The sequence below is a fragment of the Kryptolebias marmoratus genome, linkage group LG24 (genome assembly GCF_001649575.2).
Source record: "Kryptolebias marmoratus isolate JLee-2015 linkage group LG24, ASM164957v2, whole genome shotgun sequence".
In the NCBI taxonomy this organism is placed as follows: Eukaryota; Metazoa; Chordata; class Actinopteri; order Cyprinodontiformes; family Rivulidae; genus Kryptolebias; species Kryptolebias marmoratus.
Window position 1 is genome coordinate 19,599,582 of NC_051453.1, and position 17,019 is coordinate 19,616,600.

The 17,019-nt window shown below is 40.9% G+C and overlaps 1 protein-coding gene across 5 annotated transcripts; it reads right to left on the reverse strand.

Moving 5' to 3' along the window:
• Window positions 1–1,384: 1,384 nt before the first annotated feature.
• Window positions 1,385–11,789, reverse strand: ube3a (ubiquitin protein ligase E3A). Of its 5 annotated transcripts, none has more exons than XM_017423534.3 (13): window positions 11,513–11,789; window positions 11,125–11,216; window positions 10,200–10,270; window positions 9,747–9,793; window positions 9,314–9,570; window positions 8,051–9,237; window positions 7,815–7,959; window positions 6,613–6,818; window positions 6,318–6,482; window positions 4,871–5,026; window positions 2,725–2,798; window positions 2,413–2,556; window positions 1,385–2,319 (listed from the first exon to the last, which is right to left on the reverse strand). In XM_017423534.3, coding segments are annotated over exons 4-13 (2,457 nt in total). In that variant the 5' UTR covers window positions 9,749–9,793; window positions 10,200–10,270; window positions 11,125–11,216; window positions 11,513–11,789; the 3' UTR covers window positions 1,385–2,198. The 5 variants fall into 5 exon arrangements, with proteins under 5 accessions (XP_017279023.1, XP_017279025.1, XP_037830074.1 ...); XM_017423536.3 differs by lacking the exon at window positions 11,125–11,216 and adding an exon at window positions 11,257–11,324; XM_037974146.1 differs by having other exon boundaries at window positions 11,125–11,324.
• Window positions 11,790–17,019: the final 5,230 nt, after the last annotated feature.

Consider the following 17,019-nt stretch of genomic DNA (forward strand, 5'->3'; position numbering starts at 1 on the left):
TTTCCTGTTATTTCACTGGCCCTGAGAAATCTAGCGGTCTCACACTGGGTTATAACTGTTGGAGACTAGTAGGTGAACAGTAAGGGGGTCTCCAAACGTTTGCAGATTTTTGCAGTTTTCTCATGATGCCTGAAGCTACAATTTATGTTTCTACCACATAAGCCTTTGCATACGTGCGTAACCGTGATGTTCCTCGCAAAATGTTTGCGGCAACTTAAAGTCATAAAGTGTCGCAACTTATTCTCTTTCTTGCCTTGGACAGGGGTCACCAAACCCTCACAGAGTTGTCTTCCATTTCTGGTCGCTTGGTCACAAATACTGAGAAGTCGAGTGTGTGTGTGTGCTGATGATTCATTGATTCATCAATATTGATAATGAAATAACATGACTAAAGAAATATCAGGACATTAAGATGTTCGGTATTGTTGGATTCAGCTGGTATTTTGTTTCAGCGTTGTTGTTTTTTTGTCCAAAATATGACATTTTTAACCCCCAAAAACACCACGATGGTGACCACAGTGTCGACATCTAAACAACTTTAGAAGGGTGACCTGTGAAAGCAAACTGCTACTGACTGGAGACCCCCCAAAAAAAGAGAATACAGTGCAATCGAATTGAGACACGATTAAGACTAAATTGCGACAAAGGTTTTGCAGGTCCTTTGCAGGCATGTTGCAACGTATTCACAGTTACGTTATGTACGCAAATGCAGTGTACCAGTTTAGTGTGATTCCAAGTAAAAGGCAATTTTGTCTCTCCAGCTACTTTCCAACAGTCCCAACCTGGTGAGCTGCAGGCTTCAGCTGCTGTGATGAACGTTTTGAATGAGCTCAGCTCGGACAAGTAGTTTGGTTCTGTCAAGACTGATAAGCTAACGGCTAGTCTGAGCGCAGCCAAGACCAAAGCGCATCGCTGCCGTCTTAAAAACAGCTCAATAATAATTTCAGTGTCGGTCACGCAAACACTGTTTCATGGACCTTAACACAATAGTTTTGCAATATGTGCTGGTTTACATCCAGTGCTGATAGCAGCAGCAGCAGCTAGCTGTAGCCTGGGGTCACACTTCCTGGTGGAATCCTTCTGCTGAAAAAATCCTGTAATACAAACCCGATGGCGATAAAAAGGTTTAAATATTGGTGTTTGAATGAATCTTCTGTGGGTTTTATATACATGTCCACTAGATGCATGTTCAGCTTATCTGCTGCTTTGTGTTTCCTCAAATGCTGTAAGTGTAAAAAGATTTTTCAAAAAAAAAAAGGAAGTGAAATACAAGACGGGCTCTATTTACGGTAGCTGAGGGCAACAGCGGTTTATATATTTAAATTTATTTCTACTGGCAGCAGCAGTTTCTGTTTTCCAAGAAAAAAGGACTTCAAGACAAGCATTTACAAAGCTTCAAGATTTGTCACTTTTATTTTGCTTGCATAATGGCAGGTTTACAGAAGAGTTTCACATTATCTGGGTTGTTTTTTGAATACCTGAGATATTGGCCAAATAAAACATTGAAAGAGGACTTTCTTTTTTTTTCTCCCATACATAGACATTGCACAGTTTTTGCAAATTGCACTTCCAAGTGTGAAACCAGTCCGTTTTAGTCAACACTCCCAATAGAGAAACCCTTTTTCTTTAGCCACTCAAGTAAGCACAGCCTGAAACCAAGCAAGCTACTGGAATCACGCTCACAACACACAGTATTCCCTTCTGATATGTGAGGCACGGCACAAATAAAATCAAATAAATTGAAACGAAGGTTGCTTTTAGCAGACATAATGTGTTAGCAGGAATATAAAAGGCTTCACCATGATGCCGCGTGAGGACTGAACACTGCTCCATTTGAAAGACTTCAGAATCCTGAGGAGCCAAACTGAATTCAGAAATATACCGTATGTGCTGCATACAAGGGCACGTTCAGCGTTTAACCAACCAAACACATCTGCTTAAAAGCAGATCACATGAAAAAAACAGCTATTCAGTCATATGCTGTTCTAAACTCTTTGGGATACTTAATATATATGAAAGTGACAAAGTGAGGGCTCAGTATGAAAGGCAAACAGTGGAGTTACAGTATCTGCAGGATCTGGTTAGGCACAGGGTTCTTACAGCATTTTGTTTTATACCATCTCCTTGTGTGTGTGTGTGTGTTTTAATTCCCTTTTCTTGTCACAAATAAAAGACAGAAAACTCTCTTGGTGGGTTTGTCACAGCATTCCAAAACCTTTGGCATACGTGATGGCCTTAAGGAGTCTTTCTCTCAACTTTTCCTTGGAGGAGTATTCAGGGAGCAGCAATGCGTTAAAGCAGGTGTGAGAGGTTGGAAGCCTAAAAAAAAAAAGAACGAAGTGCGCTTAGACATCCACAAATGAGTCTTTTCACACGCACGCATATGAGCAGAGTAACAATCCTCGGCTGTACCTGTCTGTGTCGGAGCCGTTCTTGGCGATGATCATCTTTAATTTGCCAAGACCACCAACTGGTGCTCTGTCTGTGCCGGTGGTGAACTGCAGAAACAGCCTTTTCTGGTCTTCTCCAAAGGAGTGAATAACTTCCCAGAAATCTCTGTGGCCAGAAATATAAGAAAACCATTTATCTTTCACAGCTCAATGCACTTTAACTGCGTGTTGAGCAGCTGAACATGCATACTATTGCCTCTAGGGGTGGCTTCAATCCATAGCTATTTAACTCCAATTGACTCCCATTAGAAAAGATAAAACTCAACAGACTTACCTGATAATTTGACTATCTTTGGTATAACCTCCATCATAATCTGTTGTCTTTTCCAGGGCTTCAAAGTCAAGTTTCTGTAAAATGAAAAACAGAAAGCATACATTATTCATCCTTGATGAAACACTGGCCAAAATGAAGTGAGGAAAAATCTACAGATTTTCCAGAAACGTCATGAAGCATAATAGCATAGCATAATTTGTTCAGTAACATGCACTCAGAGAGCGCAAACCTCCTCCAAGGCAACAGCGGGATTAAAATGTAGTGTGATCCGGATCGTAACCTGGATCAGCACCAGAATGTGATCCATTGTTTTTTGTAACAACCCCAACATGTCCTGAACATTTTCTCCAAATCTGTTCATCAGTTTTTACCTGATCTTTGCTAACAGACAGACAGACAAACCAACAGACACAACCGTAAACAGAAGGGTCACATGTAGGAGCAGAGACAAGGTTTTAACAAAGGGGTTACCTGTGACCTTTGACCCCATGAACCTTGAAATCAACAGGCATCATCTTTGACCCATGAGGTGTCCAGCTGTGCAGTCTGACATTCCTACATCACTCTGTTGCAGAGTTAGAGCACTAGGTCAGCGGTGATGTTGATCTTTGACCCCATCACCTTGAAATCAACAGTGATCACCCCTGACTCATGACATGCCAAGCTGTGCAGTTTAACATTTCTGTCATACAGCTTATATGGCACAGGTCTGTGACCTTGACCTTTGACTGGCTCCTGAAAAATTCATGAAAATCCGTTCAGAACTTTTTGAGTAACCTTGCATACAGACAGACTCACAAACCAACAAACAGATGCTACTAAAAACATGACCTCCTTGGTAAACATAAACAAACCACGAGTTTGAGCCCAGCAACAACAGCCATATTTGCTAGTGCATGACATCACTGTTTCTTTTAAACACACTTTTCATTTATCTGGGGAACTGAGGATACTAAGGAGCCCTTCACACTGGATGACAACTCTTTGCTCCCCCACATTGTCCCAAATTTGGAAAAATACTTCATGATGTGCTATAACTTTCATTTGGAGACATATAGACTACAGGAGCCACTGCTTTATAGACACACTTGCCTCTTCTAAGATCTGACATCATCCTGCTGATAACACAATACCATCTCAGGGAAAAGATGTCACCTTGTTGAGAGGACACGTCTCCACAACTTCCAACAGACACCTCTCCATCAGTAGCAGGGAGGCGTCTGACGCAAACTCATCTGACCACAGACCAAGGGCTGTTGTTTATCAATCTGAGAGGAGCTTGCGTCCTGAAAAGTCATCCAAGTTTCTTCACAGAAACACTTCCCGGCCGTCACGACACCGTTTCAGGTTACATTTCTAAATGTAGCAGCAGGCCGTGTTGAGTAACGGAGGTTTTTCCAAGGAATAGCTGCAGCCCACGTGGCTGTATGGTGAAATCGCAGCCGTTTTTAATTGCAGTTCTGTGTGAAGTCATGATCATCTGACGTGGTTTACTAACACTGAATCATATGACACCAGCACATCTAATCAGTTTGACATAAAGGAATATGCATATATATATATTTTTTAATCTGATCAGATTCAGTACGATCTGATTGCTTCCTTAGCTAGCTAATTGTTTTTAAGAATTAGCTAGCCAATTCTACTGAATGAAATTAGGATAAAAAATGGATGAAATTGAACTGTTTTTTATTTAAATTTCTTTACTCTCTTAAAATCTTAAACTGCTGTAACTTATTGTGATTTGGTGCTATATCCCCCCCAGTTCCCAACTGGATAAACTAAAGTGGATGTAAATTTGCCACAAAGTCATGAGTCATGGCTCTGAATAATTCAATCTTTGGTTAATGCTCCTTTTATACCAAAGCTTGACATCCTCGCCAGGTATTATTAATGATCTTTGGCTACTATTTGGGGGTTTATTGTGCACTACTTTAGACAACTCTTGTTACGTAAAAAGTGTTTTATTAAAAAAAGAAAGGGGGCGGTGGATTTTCTGTTAATTGTTGGGTCTTCCCAAGCGCTGCGGCTTTTACTAACTGGACTGATATTTTACAAGTTTTTGTGGCACTTTTAGAAAACTTTCTAGGTTTTATTTTATTTTTTTGTGGAAATGAGTTTCATAGGTAGGGATTAGTTTTCTCACCCTGCTCCCACAGATAAGCAGCTCCACTTCCTCCGGTCTGAACAAATATTTCAGCGGTGACTCATTTGTGACCATCAGGAAACCCTTCTTAAAGGCCTTGAATTGTCTCTCCACACTTTTGTTTAGGATGTACTCCACATACAGATCAACAAATTCCTGTGAGCAGACACAAAAGGAAAAAACAACAACATTTTTTTGAGTGTAAGTATACCCAAAAGCCAGAATTTGTAGTTTCTTCTGTGTTTATAATGGAACCAACCTACAGGGTGTACTAGCATTAAAATGACAACTATGTTCTTTACTCGTTTGAAGTTATTTTCTGTTCACTGATGTTCCTGTTTTGTTGTTGCGAAATGTGCATTTTAGTCTGAAGGGGAACCAGCAAACTTTTTCAGTTCTATATTAACACTAAGTAGTAAGACTTTTGAATCTTTTACCTCAGAAGATTGGATACCAGGGGGGAAAAAAAGGTAACATCCGAACAAAAACTCACAAGAACTCGAGAAAAATGTAAACAGGGCTAAGCATGGAACTGAGTTAATACGACACAAGCTGACAGTAGCACTGATACAGCCATTTACTGCAGATTTCATCACTTCTCATGCACGAGGCAGCCAACTTTAAAATCTTGCTATCAGATTTTGAGCGCTATTCCTGCTCATTCATCCAGACGGTAACATAGACATTTTGACTTCTGAATTAAAATGATCAAGACTGCTGCTGAGCATACAGCACAAAAGCTTAACCTACGTTACAGAACATGCTAACAAAAAGCAGAAGGTTCAGATCTTAGTGAACACATTTGAAAGGTAGCTGCTCTACTTTCCTGCTTTCTTTAGCTGCTTCAGAGTGCAGTCTGTGGAGGTTTAACACATTATATACAGTATACACAGAGTATGACCAAATTAATAATATTAGTGACTTTTTAAAAAAAGGAAAGAAAATGTGGCTTTACAACGCATATTTGAATACACTTTAAATGTAAGGCCTTTAAATGTAATTTTAATGTTTAACTTCTCTGTTATTGCCTTTTTGAACACACACAAGCTTCATAAATGTGTAAAACTTTGGGAGAAAATATATGATGAAATTGTGAAGAGTGCTAATACATCTAGAACCCGAAATTCCATTATACAGAACCCTTCTTTCTGTATAATTTGGGACTTTTGTACCAATCAAAGCTGACAAAATTCCAACATGTATAAGAAGTGAAATGACAACCAAGATCAGAGTTAAAACTGTTGCCATTAGGGTAATGGTGACCATAGTGACCACGCGATTGTGTCTCTCACTCCCTGACAATGTGCCTACACCAGTTTGCATTGTAACCATTGCTATCAAACTGCTTTTGAATATATTAAAATTTATTTTATCTGCATTATTATCATTATCATTAGCTATAACACAGGCTGACTGAAGACTAAACCCTACGACTGACCCAGCTCACCTCTCTGTTGTCCTTGGTAACAGGGATCTGGTCTCCACCCTCCTTCAAATCATACAATATTGGGTTTCCAAAAAGGTCTGTGTGTGATATTTGGAAGGTGAGCACCATGTCCTTTTCAACATTGCCGGTATATTCAAGTAACCCCTTCAGACTTTGGTTCAGGACCTGCAACAGGACAAAGATGTCACGTGTTACTGCAAATTCAAAGCAGCAAAATGGGCGTTACAGCTATATCAGAGCTTTTTTCTTTAGTGGAACTGATTTTAAGCATTAGATTAGGAGAAAGTTACTACACTGGATGGGAGTCTGACAGGTCCAAGAAGGACCCTTTCTTCCCCATGAGCTTCCTGTAGACAACCATTGGAAAATGAACGTCCAGGATGCAGTTGTTATATATGGCAAGGCCCAGGACAATTCCGATGAGTGTGTACTGCGCCTCATTCTCCAGCGAGGATGAATTAAACCAGAAAAGTTTTGTAGCGTCGTCATAGGTGAACATCCCTGTTCAGAAAGTCATTTAGGAAGTAAAAGACAAAGCAAAATTACTGTTGGAAAGGAAATCTAATGAGAAGACTGCTAATAGTCTTAATATTTTTACAAGGTAGATTTGTAATAGAATTATAAGACATGAAGTTTACAGTTCATTAAGGCTCTCTTCACACTGAATGACAACCCCACAACACTCTCCATGACCCACACAATCAATTAAACCGTCACAGTAAATCTGGAAAAACCTCCATCAGTTTGAAGGCAGTCCCAATGCTGCTACTTCCTTAGAACCCACTAAATAGGCTTAGTCTCGTATTTTTTCACATCACTGAGTCTCTTTCTTACGCCCTTACCAGAAATGGGCACAATGCTTCCTCCATGTGTGGGCATGATGGGATTGTAGCTTTGGCTAGGCGTGAGGCCAGTGTGGCCGGTAGTCCTGCTTGACATTTTCGACCGCCAAGTCAAGCACAGGGCGCTCATCATGGATATGCTTCCTCACGCACCGCCCAGAACCCCCCCACCCCCCGATACGCTGCCATTATACAATAAACCACCACAACGTCGCTATACAATTTTCGTACAACTTATCTAAGTCAAGCTTAATAAGGAGCTCACTGTGTTCTTAATATTCCCCTAAAGACCTCAACAAGATCCTGCCAAGATCATCCATGTTCTGGTTGATTTGTTCCATCCAGTGTGAAAGGGACCTTAATGCTTAACAGTGCGGCGTAGACTGGCATGTTGTTACACCCCACTATGAAACAATTTGGCACATAATTTTTAATAGAAGTTCAAATCTCCGAACTTGCAAATTGGACATGTGTTGAGAGAGATTTCTCCCTTTTGTTATATAGACCAGGCAAGCTGATTGGTTTTCTTTCAAGGGTTAAGGTTAGTAATAGACAGACGTGAGTGGGTGAGACCAGTCTTCTCTTCTGCCTTCAAGTACTCAATATAAAACATAGGTGAAGAAGAACCCGGGTTCAAGCTGTCGTTTGGTCTAACCTATGTCGGGATTAAAGATCTCCTCCAGTACCAACTGAAAGAACTCCTTAGAAACTCCTCCTTCGTCTACACCTTGCTCCCCTTCAAACTCAACAAACAGCTGCTTTTTCAGGTCAGACGGGTTCTCCATGGAGATCATTTCCAGCTGCAACAAGAAGAGAAGTGGATATTTAAACATCCACACACACTTTGGTAATGTTTCATGGAAATGGAGACAGCAGTGCAGTGAAACTCACTCTGACGAGGGCATCGTCGATGATGTGGTCTCTCCGTACTTTGAGCTTCAGGTAGGGGTTGGGCTGCTGGCCCTGGACCATGCTGTAGAGAGCTGTAAGGCGCCGCTCGCTGTACATCCTGATCCTGTTGTCATAGTACAGCCCTTGATTCTTGGTTATGATGTTGAGGATGAAGGGACAGCTCTGGAAAGAAAACTTTGTTTCGGCGTTGACTTTAAAGAAGGTGAAATCTTTGTCCATTTCGATCACGTCATTCAACGATTCATTGATGAAATCCTCAAAGGGGATGAGGGGTCTTACACTGTCTATAGAACGGACGCCCAGCTCCTTTTCTAACGGGTCGACCCGCGGGCCCTTCTTATAGAGCCGCTCCTCACCCAGCAGCTCGTGCAGCGTCAGCTCGTCGGACTCCTCGTCTTCGTCGTCTTCCTCGCTGTGCTCCACGTCCACTTTCCCTCCCAGAATGCTCGCGTAGAAGACGACCTTCAAGCACTGGGTCGCGGCCACTACAGTCTCATCGTCATTCACCAGATTTCCAGCGTCATATTCATTGCTAACCACTGTGAAGGTAATGAGCTGCTGGAACGTTTCCATCATGCGCCGGATGTTTGGGAGGCTGTATGTCGACCAGAGCTTCGAGAGCCGGGCGAGAGCACTCAGCGGCAGCTTGCTCATCGCCTTGCAGAACTGCGGTAATGCCACTTCGAGGTACTCTGGGCTGTGCAGGTTACCGTTCTCCATCACTATGATGAAGATATTTAAGTAATCTGGATTTGTTTCGTACACGTCAAGATACTCCAGATCAAGCTCCACATTTGGAGTGAGGTAAATGAGTCCATTCACAAGAGCTGATTCCACCTGGTCGATGGACAGGAGTTTGTCGTAGACTCGCCGAACTGCATCAATGTCCACCGTCATGGCACAAGGGTCCGGCAATCCATTTGGAGTCTCGTCTGGCAAAGCAGCTTCAAGGGAGGCGACCTTCCTCTCTGAGGTCTCATTTTTCTCCTCATCTGTTAGGTCAAGCAGTTTGGCGGCACCTAGTTCATCCTTCCTGAAACTTTTTATAAGAGCGTCGGCGTTGGAGAAAATCCTGCCAATGACACGGACAAGAGCAGAGTAATCCCCTTCCTCTTCGCAAAAGCTCAGGATCTGGCACACAGTGTGCTCTGTGAGGTACTGAATATCTGCAACAAGAGGGAAAAACGTTACAGAATGGGCTTGAACAGCATCCTTGAGACTCAGGGGTCTGTTTTACATTACCTGAGAATTCATCCACGCTCATCTTACTGCCCATCTCGAAGCTTTCGTCGGTGCCAGACTTGACAGCAGGGTAGTAATCGCAGAGTTTGGCATTAACTTTAAACAGGTCGAGGGCTTTGGCAGCCGCTGAATTGTTGTCCAGAGGTTGAAAATCACAGTGTGACGCGCAAAACTCATTTGCACAGTTGCTATTTCCACAGCCTTCAGTTAACTGTTGAAAGTAGCGTTCAATTAATCTCTTTGCAGTCTTTCTGTTCCTGTGTAAAACAATAAAACAGAATTTTTTACAGTCAACATGCTGTATACACCATGGACGCTGGCTCTGTATAGAACTCAGTTACCAGGCACACAAAGATGAAATGAGTGATCGATAGAAATTAGGAAAGAAAAAGAAGGGTTTGTGCAGAGGTCAAACCTAAATATGGAGACTTACATTCGGCTGGATTTAGACTCTTGTTTGCAGGCCTGGAGGGCAGTCCCCTGAAGGAAGGTTTGAGCAAAAGATTTCATTATTTGTGGGTTTGAGCATTTGTGATACAGCCCAACATGCAATGGTCAACTTGTTTCATGTTTATAATCTAGAAAATGTACGGCTTATTCTTTTTAAACTGTTGAGCAGAAGCATCACAACTGTAAATCACTGAGGTGTGTTCATTCATGGAATGATGACCAAATACTAGACAATAACGAAGTCAGGGGTCTGCAGCCTGCTGCTGTGGTTCATTCTGCCTTGGACCAAAGAAAACATGAAAATGAATAATATTTATACTCATGACTGCAACTAAAAAAGGCTAGTCTTAGTTGTTTTCCTGTCCAATTTGAAGCTAATCTACAAATGACATTTGTGTGCGTGAATGAAACTAACAATATAAGAAGTAAAACCTACCAATCTGTTTGCGTTAGTTGCTTCTTCAACGATCCAACCTGCAGCTACACGGTGTAGTCTTCCTCTGAAATCTACCAGAAAACAACACATTTTAGAGAAACTGGGAGGAAATAAAGGGCAGCTTTGTGAGTCATCAAAACAAGGCGTTTCACAAAAAATATGGTTTTGACTAAAACAGAAGTTCGAATCAAGGTGTTGCCTTTTAGTACAAACAAAATAAAAGGTCAATTAAATGAAGAGTTCTGATTTTATTAGATAAAATTCAGACGGTGCAAGTAAATACTTAAGAAAGTGGCCACACTGTTATGTTCACTTTATTCATTTTTTAGATGTAAGTATAAGCTTTATTATTTTAAAGTTGGATACTCATCATTTTCAGTGTTTACATTTTAATGTCAATGGGTTAAAAACAAGACATCCCTCTTTCTTTGTGTTATTACGCTTTCTTTTTACGAGAGTTCAATCTTATCAGTAAATACCAATTTTTTAATTGTTATTTAATTTAATAATGGAACAAGTTTTATTATATATAGTTCTATAATTTATATGAAATGTAATGACTCATTATTTTTATTTTAAGTGTTTAGCAGATCAAAGCTAATTTTATTCAGTAGAAGTGGTCAGAAATGGCTTATTTGACTATACTATAAAGGGTGCAGACCCCTGCACTAATAATAAGATAAGGTTCAAGAATTATTAAGAGTCTTTAACTTTAACATTTTCTGCTTTCAAAGGTGGAAGAAAAGGAGAAAATATATACTCCAACTGCAGACTAAAACAAAAAACAACTAAGTGATTATTTGGAAACTTTGTGAAATAAACTACCCTGTACTGGTTGGAAAATATATTAGAAAAATCACAAAAACACTAAGCAGCCAAAAAGATCAATGGAAACCCTGAGGCATGCAGATGTTTATCTCCATACTGTTTGATGCGTTTCCTGTTTGAACACGTGACTGTCGTCCCGGTGATCTGATTGGTCAGCACGAGTGGAGGGCAGGTGAGGAAAGCAATCATCTGAGCGATAAACAAGAAGCCCTTAAACTTTGAGACTTACGAGGCAGCTTGAGTCCAAAGAAGCAGAACCTGATAACTGTTCTGGGTGCTTGTTGAATATTAAAACAGCTGGGAGGAGGAGGAGGAGGGGGTAAAAACAAAAACAAAAAACAATGCAACCAAAGTGAACACAAAAATGCAGAGGTGTGTGGAAATGTCAGAGTTTGACATTAATCGTGATTAGCTGAAGACAACAAAGCGAGGCTGTCAGGCAGCAGTTTCAGAGCCATTCCTCCCTGTCAGCTCCGAGTACCGACCTGTGATTTGACAGCTGGTCCTGGGGGGGGTCCGTCGGTGACTGTGCAGAAAGACAAACCTCCCTCCCGACGGAGAGACAGCCGCTTCCCTCCGGTTTCTGACGCTCTTCTTAGAGAACACGGCTCCCTGTTTTACACACGGAAACGAAGCGGAGCCGCAAAGGAACAGGAAACACTGTTTGGTTTTGGGTCAAAGCAGCGCATACCCCCTCGAAAATCTTGTAAACAGCAGGGCGATGTATCCCGGCATGCAGCGCGAGGCTGTCAAACGTCATTTGCCCCCACCCTCCACCGGAGAACCCCTACCTCCTCCACTCGCGAGCCTCAAAAACAAACAAACAAACAAAACAACACAAAGACAACAGTGCATTGTAAAGCGTTAAAGTTTTCTCACCCTTTTTCCACGTGCATTTGTTGAAACTCTGTGATTTATCAAACAGGAAGTTTACGGTTGGCCCCCGGTAAGGCAGGCCGTTATAGCATATAATCAAACCACATTCAGGTCTGTTATGTTTTAATTCTAGGCTATATTTGTTGTTGTTTACTCCGCCAAGGAGGTAATGTTGTCGGTACTGTCTGTCTGTGTACAAGATTACTCAAAAGGTTAAGAACAGATTTTTATTAAATTATCAGGAAATGTAAATCATGGTACAAGGAACAAGTGATTAGATTTGTGGTGATCCAGAGAGAATTCAAGGTCAAAGGTTGAGGGGCTCTAACTCTGCAGCTGTATAATAGGGATGTTAAACTCCACAGCTGAACACCTCATGGGTCAAGGGTGATCACTGTTGGTTTCAATTTGACAGGGGTCAAAGGTCAAGGTCACAGATGAAAGTGTGCTAACTATGCAAGCATGTAACAGAAGAAAATCAAACTGCACATCACAGTTGACCTAGTGCTCTAACTCTGCAGCAGTGTAATGTAGGGATGTCAAACTGCACAGCTGGACACCTCATGGGTCAAAGATGATGCTTGTTGATTTCAAGGTTCATGGGGTCAAAGGTCACAGGTAGCCTCTTTGTTAAAACCTCTCTGCTCCTACATGTGACCCTTCTGTTTCTGGTTGTGTCTGTTGGTTTGTTTGTCTGTCTGTTAGCAAAGATCAGGTAAAAACTGATGAACAGATTTGGATGAAATTTTCAGGACATGTTGGGGTTGTTACAAACAAACAATGGATCACATTCTGGTGCTGATCCAGATCATGATCTGGATGTTTTAATCCCACTGTGGCCTTGGAGGAGGTTTGCGCTCTCTGAGTGCTTCTAGCTTATAATTCTTTCTTTGTAAATCCTGACCAGGAGAATGTTTAGTTGTTTGCATACTATGAAAAGATAAAACTCGTTAATAAAAAATGAAATAACCTTAAAGTATGAATGGGAAAAAAAAGACTGAACATTTGTTTCAATAAGAGTGGTCTGAATATGAAACAAAAAAAGTTTTTCCACAGGCTTCCATTAAAGATATTTGTGATTGCAATGTTGCTAATTATTATTATTATTATTATTATTATTATTATTATTATTATTATTATTATTATTATTATTATTATTATTATTATTATTATTTTAATTGAGCCACAATATGAACAGTGGATATTCCTGATGATGTGTTTAAAACTAGATTAGAGATATGTGGAGCAGTCAGTGGTTAGCACTGCTGACAGGGTGGAGCCTTTCTGTGTGGAGTTGGAATCTTCTCCTGGTCCGTGGGTTTTCTCTCGTTTTCCGATTCCCTCCCACAGTCCAAACATAAACATGTTAGCTGAGCTGGAGATCCTTAAATTGTCCCTGTGTGTGGGTGAGAGTGTGAATGGTGGCGGGACGAACCCTTGCCTCTCACCCAAAACCCCCAATGGAGACAGACACCCAGTCCCCAGGATCCAGTGGAAGGTCGGGGAAAGAAGGATCAGCATTCTGGGTAATGTTCCTATTGACTTGGAACAAATGATCTTCCTTGAAAAGCTTGTCTAACTGTTAAATGATCAAATGGATCCATAAACCATGCGTCAAACTCAAAGCCTGCGGGCCAGAAACGGTCTTTGTCCCAACCCTCTGTGGCCCACGGGATCACGTTTTAAATGTACAGCATTGAGTCTTTATCACTTCACATTTTACTCAACAAAATGAACATACTTAGAGCGGATCTCTCATGGCAGCTGGCCAGCTTTGAAGCCAACATGAGTTTGAAACTTTGACACGGGAAACGCAGCAAAGAGCAACCAAAAAACGTCCGCTCGGGCTCTTGCTGATGAGCCTGCAGCTGACCAAGATGTCAGGTATCTAATTTAAACTAATGTGCATCAGAGCGACAAAGATCCTGCTTAAATTTGTTGTAGATTTCTTCTGTTTTCCCTGCCCATTTCAAGGTAGAATGTAAGTAAAATGTCTGGATTTTCTGAAACTGCTGAAAGAGAGCAAGGCATAAGAAATGGTCAGTGAGATGTATGTTTGTATACATTCATGTCTCATCAGGAATGAATCATTGTGGAAAAAAGGCTAATTTTGCTCATTTAAAATATATCTACAAACAATAAGGCAGCCTGAGTGGTTCTATAAAGTAAAAGTACATAATCAGCCGAATACAACACCCAGTAAGTCAGCCTGAAAGAACCCAGAGATGCTGCAGATGTGTGTTTTGAATTCCCTGAGAATCCATCTTTCTTGGGTTATTTGTAGAGCCAAACACACACACACACACACACACAGCTTGCTCTCTTTCATAGCCCTTAATAAACAATAAATCACACCCGTCACCCAGACAGGAAGTGAAAGCCCGCCGCCTTCCCATTCCGCTATAGAGCCTTCGTAAATTATGAATCATCTAATCGAAGCGTGGCGCTGTGCTGGTGCGTACAAGCTGATTGTTCTGTCCAGAGGACGAGCTCTAAACCCAGTTTAATTCTTCTTAATGTGACTTTTGATTTCTGGGCCCGTCCGTTTCTATGTCACACAGCGGAAGGAGATGCTGAAAATAAAAATGGGTGCACTAGTCGTGGCGAGTTATTAAAAACATCAGTCTAAATGTACATTTGTTCACATTCATGGTTGCTTTAAAGAGTCACTAAGATCATGTTTCTGAGAGTTATCCAGCTTTCATTAACAACAGCAGTGGAAGACACTTAAATCATTTCCATATTTGGAAAAGGTTCTTATTAAACAATAGAAACTAAAACATCAAGAAAAACAAAAGCAATCGCAGTTCCATCATCCTGCTGTTTATGCATTTGTGACAGTTTTCCTTTTCCCCTATGAACACTAGAGGTCACTGTAAGCCCACAACCGTGCATCAGACTACTGCATCTTCATTTTTACTCCTTATAGTTAAAAAAAAAAAAAAAAATTCTCAATACTTTTAATTGTTTGCATAATTAGTTATTTTACAAGCCTTAATAAAAAAGGAGACCAGTTTCTAAAATTTCATAATGGAGGTTAAAGCACCCAGCAGAGTTATAACAGCTCAATTTAGTGAGGTTACAGCAACACTCCAATTTGTATTTATTAACAAAACTACCTTAAAACATTCAATTTTTTACTCAAAGATTAATAATAAATAAACTGCTAAGAATTCAAGGTACATCCCTGAAATGGCTCCAGTTGCAGATTGAAGCTCCTCTATTTGTTTCAGATAATATTCTTCAGCTGCATCCACTCCTAATTGAGGTGTACCCCAGGGCTTGTTCTTCAGTCCACATCATTCTTCACTCTTCATCAGGACTATTCAGCTACATTGGGTGTACGTCTACAACTGCTCTACTTTTAGAGTCAACCTGATTTAAAATGGCTGCTGCCGTCAACTGACCTTCAAAAAAATTACAAAAAACCCCAAAACAAAACAAAAAAAATCAAAATAGCTATAACTCTGTAAATTTTGCACATATTGACCTAAAATATTACTGTGGTTGTAGCTGAGGCTGATTTTCAACACATAATTTGAGCACATTATGCAAGATCTTTGTTTTACATTTTACTTTTAACTATTTGTAGTCAATTTTGTCTGTCTGTTGGCAAAATATTTCATGTACCACTGAACAGATTTTAGTGAAACTTTTGTGAAACAATTTTTGGATGTACTTGTACAGCTGATTAGCTTTTGAAGCCAGCCCATGTCAAGATGGCTTCCACAGCCAAGTGACCTTGGAAGACACAAAAATGGCTATAATGCAGTCAGTTTTACAGATATTGTGCTAAAATTTGCTGTGGTTGTAACTGGGAGTCATTGACATCTGGCCTGTGGACCCGTTGTTGAATGAGGCTTGTTATATTTGGTTCCATTTACAGAAAGCACAGCATGGCTTTTAACTGGTTTGATGATCTTCAGACTTTTCTACCTATTCCAGCCAACAGTCACGCATCTTTTCAAGCCTTCTTAGAGATGTTCAAACATGAATGAAGCTCATTTTCCCCGACATGCTGAATAAATCAGTAAGTTGGAGACAATAATTCACGACTTTGTTTCATCTCGTTGGGGTTACTGTAATCCTTTGTATGCTGGTGTCACTCAGTCATCAGCAGCTTGTCTTCTGATAGGAACGTAAAGACCTCTTGAATTTGGCTGCTTGACTGTTTCAGACTTCAGTTGATTATTTTACAGCGTGTCTTTGAGAATTTCAATTATCTGATTTCTGCCAGAGCTCCAACGTCCTCAGATCAATTGTTTTCAGACTCTCCTAGACCAAGACTCAACAGCAGAGGAGACAGAACGTTTTCAGTGGTTATCATTTGAAATCTGTTCATAAAACTGCTTTTTAGTCTTCCTTGAGCAAGACATCTTACATCTTGACCTTTATTTACTACGTAAGTCCATTTTATCTGTACATTTTTTAACTCTCTTTTGTTTCACGTGCTGTTTTATTGTATTTGAACGCATCTTCATTGCCGCCGTAATGATTACAGTGTTTCTACCTCACACTTTGGGTTGTTTCAGGGAACGTGTTCCAGTTCACGACAGGACACCCATAGATTCTGCGCAGACCGGAGGATCATTTTTCCCATCACTGCTGGCATCAGACATGAGAAGAGCCGAGTGAGGTGAGGCGGAGGTTAGGGAGCTGACCCGAGGCAGAACCGATGTCCTCTGTGATCCGGATCCACAGGGTGTGGCTCACCTCCATCAGCTCAAAGCTTCATGGTGGGAGTAAGGGGGACACAACGTGCAAAGAAGAGTTCAGATGTTATGAAGCGGGGTTCTCGGTAGTCAGGATCTAACCTGCAGCAGACAGCTGTGAGTGATCTCAGTTTGGAGAATTGGGGATAATAATAAAAAAAAAAAATCCTAATTTAAGAATTGAGCTAACAGCTAGGTGAGACTGGCGACAGCGCTAGGTGGAATTTTGCCACCTTAAATCCAATTTCAAACATTTTACAGCGTGTCAGGAGTCTGGAGTTTTTGTTTTTTGCCTGCTATTTCCACTTGAGATCCAGCAGAGGGCGCCTGTCATCAGGAGGAGCTACCAGCAGGTGGTTCTAATATCAGCTCATCAAGGGAGGCTTAAAAGGACGCTGCAACCA